Genomic DNA, 11,716 nt, shown 5'->3' on the forward strand with positions numbered 1-11,716 from the left:
ATTTTTTGAAGTCTGAGTATTACCATTTTTGAGCACTTAACACATGCTAGTTCCTGTTTGAAATGCATGTATTAACTTATTTAAGTCTCACAGCAAACCTATGACAGTTTTGATAATTGGTGTACAGGTTTGTAATTTCTCCTAGATTGTGAGGGACTTTATGGGTAAGAATCTATGTTTTGATTATCTTTGAATCTCCAGCACCTAGCAAGGTGCTTGATGCATAGTGGGTACATAATGAAATTAATATCTCTCGAGCAAATCAGAAATGGGCTGCACTCAGAGAAAGATGGGAGCATGGACAAACAACTGACATTGAAGGGCATCTAGGGAAGGGACCCATGGTAGCTGAACCTGAAATTCATCAGTGCCATAACCAAAGACTGCAGTAACTACCTCACTGCATTATTAAATCTTTGTTACTATATGAACAGTTTCTATAGTGCTGAGGGGTTAATGTGCTCTCATTTTATTCTGTACTGTCATATAATTTCAGGTCTTTCCAAGGACATAATAATACAATTCATGATGACATTTTATTCATTGCTCTTGCTTCCAGGGTCATATTCAAAGTTCTAAGAAGTTTTCCATGGCCCTTAGCTCCTGAGTTTCCCACCTTTAATAAAGGGTAAAGAGATATTCACCCTGACAACCTATTCTTCTTGTTGGACACAAGATGAAAATTATAGAAAATTATAATCAGTGATAATTGTTATAGTTTCTATGGCAGTGGTCTAAGGCCATAAACACACGTATTTATTGTTTAATTGCCACAATGCTTTTTCTAAATGGGAATTACATTAAAAAGTTCAAAATAAATATTTCCATTTTGGTTAACTTTTCTTCCCTACCCCTTCAGTAATAGTAAGTTCTGTTTCAATAGTCAGCAGAGAATGGTTAAGATTAAAATCGTTTAATGCATTGATTCAAATATCTTTGGGTGGCCTTGAAGCTGCTCTTAGCAGGGGGAGAGAGACATCAAGCCATGTGAGTGCCCCTAGAGATACCAACAAGAATGAATCTGCCCAGATAACTCAAGTCTAGAGCCCTAGAATATTTCCAGGAGCCCCCAGATTTGGCTTAATCCATTCCAATTATCTGTAGATGGCATATGCACAGGATTTGGCATCACTTCTTGATCTCTCGGTGCATTGGTTGTGAAGGGAAGTTTAACCTCCCTGGGCTTGTGTTTCTAAGGAACTACCATTGCTGGAATGAAGCATGGATGACAAGGCCTGACCTTCCTGTTGGATTTGGAGGCTGGCAAGCTGTGGACAGCACCCCCCAGGAAAATAGCGATGGTAAAACCATGTCCTCCCTCATGGAAATTGCTTCATTGCTGATCTTTGTTTTGCTTGTTGCTTGCATTTGATGTGCGGGAACCATGCCTGTTGGGAGCCAACATCTGAAGCGTGCTTCCTGGGCGCAGGCACAGTGTTAGCTACCTTCCAATAAGGTTTAATTTCATTTCCATAGCCAGCTTTCCCCTGATTATTTTACAAATTTTAGAAAAAGAATATAAAACAACATAATTCATCCATTCTTGCTTTGCTAAGCAGTTTTGAAGACAGGAGAGAAAATATCTGTAAGCATTTTTACTAGGCTATAAACTATACTTCAGCCCTTCATGGTATGCACTGATAAGATATAAGGCAGTAGAGAAAATCGAGAACTTGAAACATAATTATAGATCATCCTTTAAATTGTTGTTTTTCCAGAACCTGGCCTACTTTTATGTCGTGTGATTTCCTCCAAAGCTTGAGTATGTGGGTATTTGTCTTCTAACTTGCCAACTATGCTAAACAGCTACAGCTCTGACCTCCTCCGGATTTTTATAAAATCCCATCATAAGCCTCTATCTCTCTTTAATTTGATAATATGAAGAATCAGTAGACTGTGGATATTATGTTTATTTCCTCAGGTGTTGATATATTGACGGGTACACACAGACACATGCATAAACATTCAGTGCATATTCATATAATATAGAACCATACTATAACCCTAGGTTTTAAGGAAGAAAGTTTAGCACTTTCTGGTGTTCTGGTATATATATTATGGGAACACTTTAGAGGGGACTAATGGCAGCTAATCTTTTATTAACCATGGATAGGTGGTTAATAAATTTGAAATATTTTAGAAGAGTAACAGGGGCCTTCTGACTTCCTAAATGCATGGTGGGCATGGCCAAAATGCATAGGTAATGTCCAAATTCTCCTGTTAAACTTGACATAAGTTCATAATATCCAAAAACAAAAGACAAAAAGCAAAACAAACAGCAACACAACGACAGAGGACACGTCAACATTTCCAACATTTCAGATACCACCTGAACAAGAGATAAATACTTGTGTAAGACACCTGCTCGGCAGGAACATATCTGGGTATGTGTCTGTAAGTGGCAGAGTAGATGCAGAAATAGTGTTGCCTTTTATTTATCCATGGCTTCAATTTTTGGCTTGAGGAGGTATGGCCAACAAAATCCTCTTGAGCCTTGGAAAGCATTTGGGCTAAGTCAGCAATGAACCTGGGAACACTGGTCTCTATAAAGTCACCCTCAGTGCCATGAATCTTGCAGTATCTGGACAGAAATGGAGATGACAAACTCACGCCACCTTTCCTCTGTGTGATGCAGGCATGTTTCGGTGTGGCCCCGCCTCGGTTCAAGCTATCAAGCACGGCCATGTCTGCTTCCAATTTGATGCACCCTTTGTTTTTGCAGAGGTAAGCGGGAAGCTGGAGGAAAGTGCTGTTTTCCTCCCCAACCTCTTAACATGTGAAATAATAAACTAAAAGTTATTACTTCTAAGATTTCCAGGTACATAGTGTATGCTTCCTGTTGACAAAGATAACTAGTCATCATTCCAACTTCCAGGCTGTTAATGCTAAATGCAGTTCCTGTTTAACATTTTTCTTTCCTTGATGTTTTGGGATTCCCTACCCCCAAAAGTAAATGCTTTACTAACATTAGCTTAGTTCTTGACACGCATGAAGTAGGTATCAACTATTCCAGAGAAATTATGTGACTAATGGATGACTCAACTAACCATTGGTAGAGGCGGGTCATGAATTGAAATTTGAGAACATGCAACTTCCCTCTGGGACTAACCCATCAATCCATGTAGGACAAAATCCATATATACACACTGAATCATGGTCTTATCCTGGGCTTGGAAATCTATGTCCCTCCATCTCACACCATTGCCTGTGGCCAGGGAGGGAGGCTGAGTTGCCAAAGGAGGAAGAGGAGCCTGGAGGCTGCTCTAAGGGAGCCCAACTACAGGGTTGATGAGAATGCCTGGGCAAAGGCTCCGAAATTTCAGAGGAACTAGGCAGGGGATGGAAGCAGAAGAGGTTAGTAAAGGATACTTAAGGAGAGCTCTGAAGATCAAATTAAATGTAAAAGATGTTGGGTAAAGGAGAAGGCTGGGCTGCCAGCCTTGGAAGGCTTGAAAGACTGAGAGGCAGGATTTCCCCAGGGTATTTTTGCGCCAATAAACACACTGAAATAATGTTGCTCACTTTGCCTTAGCAACCCTCTAAAACTGAGAATATAATTGTCCCCATTTTACAGAAAAGAAAATTGAGGCAAACAGTGGTTAAGTGACTCTCACAATCATCTAACTACTAAATAGCAGTGCTAAGAGTTGAAGCCAGGCAGATAACTGAACGCGTATGGGTAACCACTGCACTCTATACTTTAGGAGGAATAAATAGTTATTGTTAATGTACACCAGGCACTGTACTTGGGGGAATTCTGAGGTTCAACTCTTTAAGAAACATTTCTAATACACACATATTTGGTGTGACGGCATGAACACACCAAACATGAAGTGACAGCAATACTAGTGATGCTATGGAATTAGTTGTTAGGTGGGTGGTTTATAGAACACAGATCTGCATTCATATGGGTTCATGAGTGGAGAAGTAGAGGCCAAGAACTGAAGCAGGATGGAAAAGACCACAAGACAGTGTCTAGGAAGGAAGGGCGACCTGGGAACAGACAGTGAGGATGCCTGTGGAAGTATCCCCAGGTGGCAGGAGCAGAGAACTGTGGGACCACATGGGAAGGAGGGATGATTAGGCAAAGGGTTAGAAACAAGCCACAGGAAAGGAGGAGTGCTACACAGGGGGATGATCTGAGCTCTGAATGCTGTGCAGGGGAAGCAGATAGAGCTGTGCAGATTCAGTAGATCACCAAGAATTCGTCAGGGTGTTGGAAGGTGGAGGCTAAAGGAACTCAGTGTGGGGTTCCTCACACCATAAGAACCTCGCTCCTTGTCCTTCCTATATGTGAAGGACACTGGGTGTGGACTTGGGCGGGGTGCTGGCAGCATTGTGGAACATGGATTGGAGGGGTTGTCACGAAGCTGTGAGGAACATCTAGAGGGCTGGTCATCCCTCCAAGCCAGAGATGGAAAGGGCACGAGCTAGACAAATGTCCATAATGAGGAAAAGAGGAGGCAGGACTGAGAAATATTAATATTTAGAAGGCAAAATAAGCATCAAAATTTAGACAGCAAGATCAGGAATTTGAAACCATGAAAGGACCAGTGTTGCTCTCATTGTATCTGCCAGAGTGGCTTATAGAAGGCTTGGGAGGCTGAGCTTACTGGACTTGGAATTTTATCTCCTCAATTTCACTTTGGGATTTGAAGATTTCCGCAAACTTCCCAGCTGCCATTTGATAGTTTATGATACTAAGAGAACCTCTTACAAGGAGATCATTTTTAAACCCACAAAGCCTCGTTTTCATCTTTTCATTATGCTTTATTGCTGTGAAGAAGGAGAGAAGAAGGACCTCCCCCCACAATTGAGCTGCCTAATAGCTGTAAATGCAAACAGTTTTTGCTATTATTAAATATAGATCGGGGTGTTATGGATGTCATCAGGATTTGCAGATTATAATTACTCCTTTCTCACCCACTGCAGAGGCGTGTCTGACAGAGGGTACAATTTGTTGCTTTGGCATGGGCTGCACTCCAGGGCTGAGCCATTTTTAAGAGATGTTTGAGCTGATGAAAAGTGTTATGAGGAATCTTTTCTCAAGGGTGCCTGCATTGGGACCCCATGGAGACTGTCATACGAGTCGACGTGACTCAGGTTGGAGTCTGCGGTTCTCTCTGCTCTCTCTCTCCTCCTTGCTGCGTCAGCTCGCCTTCTCTTGCCTCCCAGCATGCTGACTTTCTTGGTCATTCCTTACTCATTTCCGGGCTTGATTAAGCATCCTGTTCATTGACTATTTTTTAGTTTTCCCAGGGCATTAGTCTCTGTGAGTGAAAACAGAGCCTAAAAAGAAGAGGGATATGCCTGGAAAATGTCTTACCTTCTGTTCCTTTTTTCTCTCCTCCTCCCCTTTGGAAGTTCACCCTCCACATTTCTGGATTTCTGCCAGGGCTTGAAGCTTATTTCTCTTACCCCTCCCTTGCCATGCCCTCACTGCTGCAGTGGGTTCCTGTAGTTCTGAAGGCTCATCTGCCTTTTATCTCCCCAAGCCATGGTGGCCTAGGGCTTCCAAAGAGGTGAGAGGAGAGTAGAGCTGCTCTAAGTGTCTGGAGTCGTATTCCAAGATCCCATGATCACTAAGCCCTCAGGGGTTCTTAGAGAAGAACTGTCTCCTTCTTGGCCAAGATAACTCTCTTTTGTCCCTGGTTCTCATGAACTTCTCATTAACTTTGTTACCCTCATCATACAACTCCACCCCAAACTCACACACATACACACCTGTGCACACACACACATGCATGCATGCACCCATATGCACCCACACACAATCCTGCCTGCTGGCGCCTCCTTGGCATTGAGATGATTTTCACAGCAGCAATAACTGACTCCCTGGGACTTTAGCAACCACCTCATTGCTCCAGAAGCTAAGCCTTCCTCAGCTGTGGGCCGGAAGTTCTCTGTGTACAACATGTACAAATGTTTTCTTATAGATTATTCATTCTCAATTCAAACTTGTTTATTTTGCTACTATCTTATCAGACTCAGCCCATTTGTGTCATCTTTTACTTGACTGTAAAAAATCCAGTCATTTATTCAAATAGCATATAAAACTTTGGGATTATTTTAGCTTTTCTTCTTAACGTACCTTATGCATCTTGCCAAAAATACCTTCCAAAAATTATCATAAATCCAGCCATTTCTACAATCTCTGTTGTTACCCTCTGAGCTCTGAACAGCACTGAGTTCCATGAAGTCATTTCCTAACTTGTCTCCCAGATCTTGCTTTTACTCTTTTTCTGTCTATTCTCTATGAATCACCAGAATTATTCTTTAAATGTAAATAAAAACATCACATTCTTGCCCCAAACCTTCTGGTGGAGTTCCACCACCCTTATAATAAAACTGAACATAAATTCTTACAAGATTCCATGGCTTCCCATCCACTTGATCCCTTGCTTATTTCCCTCCAGCCATACTGAGATTTTTGCTCTTCTGAAAGCATCCACACATGCTCTTGTTTCAGCGCTTTCAGACATACTGTTCTTTTGCTAGGAAAACTCCCCTCACTATCTTTCATTCTATGGGGGGAAAACACTTTGCATGCTTTCTTCCCTCTCTGCCCTCAAGTCTCTGCTCTGGTCACCTCTTCAACGAGGTCTTCACTCACCCAACCCCCCTCCACCTGAAATACTACCATCTGCCCTGTTGTTTCAACCTCCTGCCTTAGTGGGTATTCCTTTTCTCCCTTCTAGAATATGAACTCCATGAAGGTAGGGGCTATTGTATTCTCATTGCTGAGAGCAGGGTCTAGAGTCTGGCATCAGGAAGGCCTCCTGACCCAAGAGGGCATTCACTGCCTCCATACGCCCTCTGAGAAGCAGCCTTTTCTCTGCAGAGGATGAAAATGAGGTTATTTCTACTTGGGAACAAATGAACAAGGCAAAGCAAACTCTGTCCAGGGTCCTGAAAGCAAGAGCACACCTCTATCCTCAGTGGGGAAGAGCATGTCTTCTGCCACCTGTGGACAAATATTCATATTCTACGGGCCCAAGTGGACATTTGCTGAGAGCAGACCCCAAGCCTGCTGCTCACCCTACCTTTGCTGAGAATCTCTGGCCCTGGCCGATGGTAGAGGCTACTACATAGGAAGTGCCTGTACTAGAGAGGCAAGAGTGTGGTGTTGTGAAAAGAATAAAAGAATACCCAATTTCATGCACCAATGCCCAGGTTTGGTGTGACAATAGCCCCTTCAAGTGTAGGGACAGGAATAGGTGATCACTAACATTATATTACATTCAAAAGAAGGAAGAGAAATTAGCCTTAAATGTAGGCTTTTCACAAGTGCTGCCAATCCACCAGCCCTGCAAGGAAGGTAGGCTCAGAGAGATTCAGTAACTCATCCAAAGCCACATAGCCTAAGTCCAATATTCCTTGCCATACACTCTGAACTTAGCTACTGTTCTACCATACAGAGTCGATTGATTTTGGGTGGAGCCAATAATTTGATGCTTTTTTAAACCCCTAGATGATTCTGTAGTGCAGCCAGAATAGAGAACCATTACACTACAGGCTGAAACCAAAATGAAAGCTGGCTAATGTTACTGGGAAAGAATAGTTTTCCTACATGCTCCACCCCAACACACATATGCAAAATCCATCCCACACTGGTATTTCTTGTCTCCTCTCTCCACAAAGGACAATACTATTGATCTGCCCTGAGATTTTAGCCTACATAAATTTCTTAAGCCATATTCAAAAGGAGCCCAGGATTTAGCTACTTTAATATTTAGCTTATGTCCCTGGAAAACCATAAGCTGTTGTAAGGATTGTTATTAAGAAGATAGTTTTCATTATTGTTGCTACAATTTGAAAGTGGAGGAGGTCACTGTTTGTGCTGGCATGGCTTCCTCCAGAGGGAATGCCAGAATTCTCAGGCAGTTCATTTAAAGTTTCTAAAATGACAAATATTCTACAGGTATCTGCTGTGTCCTCTCCTGTCCTGATTCCTGACTTCACATTTCAGTCTCTCACAACAGGTAGCTAGCACCACCGAGTTCTGGTTACTCTGCTGAGGAGGAGGGCCACCATATATCACCGTAAGAAAGCTGAGCCACAAGCATGGAACCATCTCACCACACAAGCTGGTGCTCATGCTCCTGCAGGGTGGTGTGAAAGAGTCAGTGTGCCATGAAGGCCAAGGGCCAGGCCATGGGCTGGCCCAGGGCTTGCGTTTCTTCTCCACCAGCCCCCAACCAAGAAACCAAACACTTTGCTTCTCCATTCTAAGTCTTGGTGCCCTCATGTATAATACGGTTACAGTACATACTTCACAGGCTTGTTGTGAGGTTCAAACTAAATCCTTTATAAAATGTCAGCTGAGGCAGGTGGATCACAAGGTCAAGAGATCGAGACCATCCTGGTCAACATGGTGAAACCCCGTCTCTACTAAAAATACAAAAAATTAGTTGGGTATGGTGGCGCATACCTGTAATCCCAGCTACTCAGGAGGCTGAGGCAGGAGAATTGCCTGAACCCAGGAGGTGGAGGTTGAGGTGAGCCGAGATCGCGCCATTGCACTCCAGCCTGGGTAACAAGAGCGAAAACTCCGTCTCAAAAAAAAAAAGTCTCTGAAACATTATGGGTATGCCATAAATGCTGGCTGTCTCCTCAGTAGAAATCTGACTTCAGGTGCACTCAGAACATTTTGTGAGAAGCAAAATTGCTCTCTTTAACCTCAACCTTAAAACTTAGAGATACATCTTCAAATTTCCTCAAAATTACCTAATGATGTCTATTATATTTTTACCCAAATTTGAAATTTACAAGTCATGATCACATAGATCTTACCTCACTCCAACCTAAAATGCTCCCATAAAATTGACAGAACAAGTTTAATCATTTTTATTTTATAGAATCAGGAACTGAAGTTCATAGAGATTAACATGCACTTTCTACAAGGACACACCCACTATCAGAACCCAGGTTTCTTGCAGTGAATCCAGCATTCCTCTCAAATGCCATCTAGGTTTCACCTTGGCTGTTGCTTTCTAGCCAACCCCTGACCCCAATGAGCCATGTGCTCCCAAAGTATCTTGTACTTACTCTTTCAAGGTTCTTACTGTACTGTATCACAGGGCTTCTCAAGCCTGAATGTCCAACAGAATTATCTGTAAAATATAATGGATTTAGGGTCCCACGTGATTTATGTCCCACCTCCTTAATCAGACATCTATTTTTTAAAAAGTCCCACCTCCTTAATCAGGCATCTATGTTTTTATTTTTGTTTTGTTTTCTTTTTTTTTTTTAATTTTTTATTGGATTTTAGGTTTTGGGGTACATGAGCAGAGCATGCAAGACAGTTGTGTAGGTACACACATGGCAGTGTGCTTTGCTTTTCTTCTCCCCTTCACCCACATTTGGCATTTCTCCCCAGGCTATCCCTCCCCACCTCCCCCTCCCACTGGCCCTCCCCTTTTCCCCCCAATAGACCCCAGTGTTTAGTACTCCCCTTTCTGTGTCCATGTGTTCTCATTTTTCATCACCCACCTATGAGTGAGAATATGCGGTGTTTCATTTTCTGTTCTTGTGCATCTATGTTTTTAAAATCAGGCATCTAATTTTTAAAAACCAGGTGATTCTGATGCACAGAATCATGCTTACAAGAGCATAAACTCTGTAATGGAAGTAACCATATCTATTTTGCTCATCACTAGGATTCTGAATCTTGGAACAATATCTGGCAATACTATGAAATAATGCATTATTTTTGATAACATTTATTGAACGTTTACTCTATGCCAGATACTGTGATAAGGAATATACATGCATTTGTTTCTGTTAATTCTATCTACCATCCCATGAAGAAGGAGTTCTTATCACCCTGTTTAAACACTAGGTCACTGAGGCTTGGAAAGGAGCTTGGGAAACATTTAGTAAATACATCAATGACTATTAGCAGCACAATTCATGCTTCCTACCTGCTGCCATGCTAATAAATGGAACCCTCAAGAAAGTGGATTGTAAAATATGTAATAAAGGACTCCGGTACAGTCAGCTTTCAGGCACACATTAGTCATTGTCTCTAGAAAGGAGAATGGTAAAGCAGACTCTTGGGAGAGCTTGGGGGCAGCCAGCATGGCCTCATGACACTACTTCCGAGTCCCACAAATAGCACATTTTAGTTGCTGAACCACTAGAAAATAGCCTGAATTCCTCCTAGATCATCTAATATTATTGTTCAATTTAAATACTTTTGGCTTCGAGTAGCAGAACTAATGTGGTTGAAACAGTTAGGGACTCGTTTTTCTCATATAAGAAGTCCCGAAGTAGGTGGTCCTGAGGCTGGCTTAGCATCATTAAGTCCCCCAATCTCCAAACGCCTCTCAGCTTTCTACTCTGCCACCTTCTCATTGTCGGCAGTGTTTCGGTTCACTGTCTCACGATAACCACAGCAGCTTCAAGCATCCCTTCGCTTTACCAGAAAACACCTGAAAGCCGAAAGGGAAGGACAAAACTCATCCATGTACCTCTCTCCTTTTTCAAAGGGGAAAAGTGTTTCACAGACGCCACCTCACTGACTTCCTCCTGGCAGTAGGTTATATAGCCACTGTTAGCCCAAAAAAGTCCAGGGAAACAAGCAATGGGCATGGTGGCATGGTGTTGTCTTCTCTCCTGTGAGAGGTAGGATTTGTCAGGAAGACAGTGGAGAGAAAAAAATGTTGCTGCTTAGACAACTTATTGTCTCAGCCTCAAATAACCTTTTTTTTTTTTTCAAGACAGAGTTTCACTCATTACCCAGGGTGGAGTACAATGGTGCGATGTCGACTCACCGCAACCTCTGCCTCCTGGGTTCAGGCAATTCTTCTGCTTCAGCCTCCTGAGTAGCTGGGACTACAGGTGCACGCCACCATGCCCAGCTAATTTTTGTATTTCTTAGTAGAGATGGGGTTTCACCATGTTGACCAGGATGGGCTTGATCTCTTGACCTCGTGATCCACCCACCTTGGCCTCCCAAAGTGCTGGGATTATAGGCATGAGCCACTGTGCCCAGCCTCAAATAACCTTTATTTAAAGTACTAGTAAATAAACTAGATATTCCCCCTTAGAATATTTTCAAAACCCATTTTCCCCTATGATATGAATCCAATGTTGTCTAAGAAGAGGGCATGTCAGCTCCAGAGATCGCTAGACGACTGTGCTATGGACAGTTAAAGACTTCAGCAGCAACAGACAGTGGTCATGGCTAATGCTCTCCTCTCCTGTTTCCAGGTCAACAGCGACCTCATTTACATTACAGCTAAGAAAGATGGCACTCATGTGGTGGAAGCCGTGGATACCACCCACATTGGGAAATTAATTGTGACAAAACAAATTGGAGGAGATGGCATGAAGGATATTACTGATAGTTACAAATTCCAAGAAGGTAATTTACTAGCACTGAATGAAGATTCACTTGCCCAAGTCCATTTAGTACTTATTCATTGTCACTCAGAGATGAGTTCCAGAGAAAGCACTGGCATGTGCAGCATTTGGTAGCAACAGCAGAAGTATAAACTCTCATGCGTGAAAAACACATAACATATGCAGCTTTTCCTTGTGGCTTTCTTTGCTAGCTTGCTTTGGGCAGAATTCTCATCCATGTGGCTTGTGAAATGATTTGGTTTAAAGTCATATCTATTTTAACAGAATATAGAATATGTTCTTGCTTACGAGAACCTTAATTTTAAATAATTCTATTTTTAAAACACTGTACAAAGAATGTAATTCTAGT

At 42.3% G+C, this 11,716-nt stretch overlaps 1 protein-coding gene across 1 annotated transcript in view; it reads left to right on the plus strand.

Annotated features, from left to right (window-relative positions):
• F13A1 (coagulation factor XIII A chain) overlaps positions 1 to 11,716 on the plus strand; it is a 163,051-nt gene that overhangs the window by 111,479 nt on the left and 39,856 nt on the right. Inside the window, exons 9-11 of the mRNA XM_017970932.4 lie at positions 1,198 to 1,301; positions 2,636 to 2,724; positions 11,215 to 11,368. Of these exons, the coding sequence (XP_017826421.4) occupies positions 1,198 to 1,301; positions 2,636 to 2,724; positions 11,215 to 11,368 (347 nt within the window). The remainder of the gene's footprint in view (positions 1 to 1,197; positions 1,302 to 2,635; positions 2,725 to 11,214; positions 11,369 to 11,716) is intronic.

The sequence above is a fragment of the Callithrix jacchus genome, chromosome 4, assembly GCF_049354715.1.
Source record: "Callithrix jacchus isolate 240 chromosome 4, calJac240_pri, whole genome shotgun sequence".
NCBI classification, from domain to species: Eukaryota; Metazoa; Chordata; class Mammalia; order Primates; family Cebidae; genus Callithrix; species Callithrix jacchus.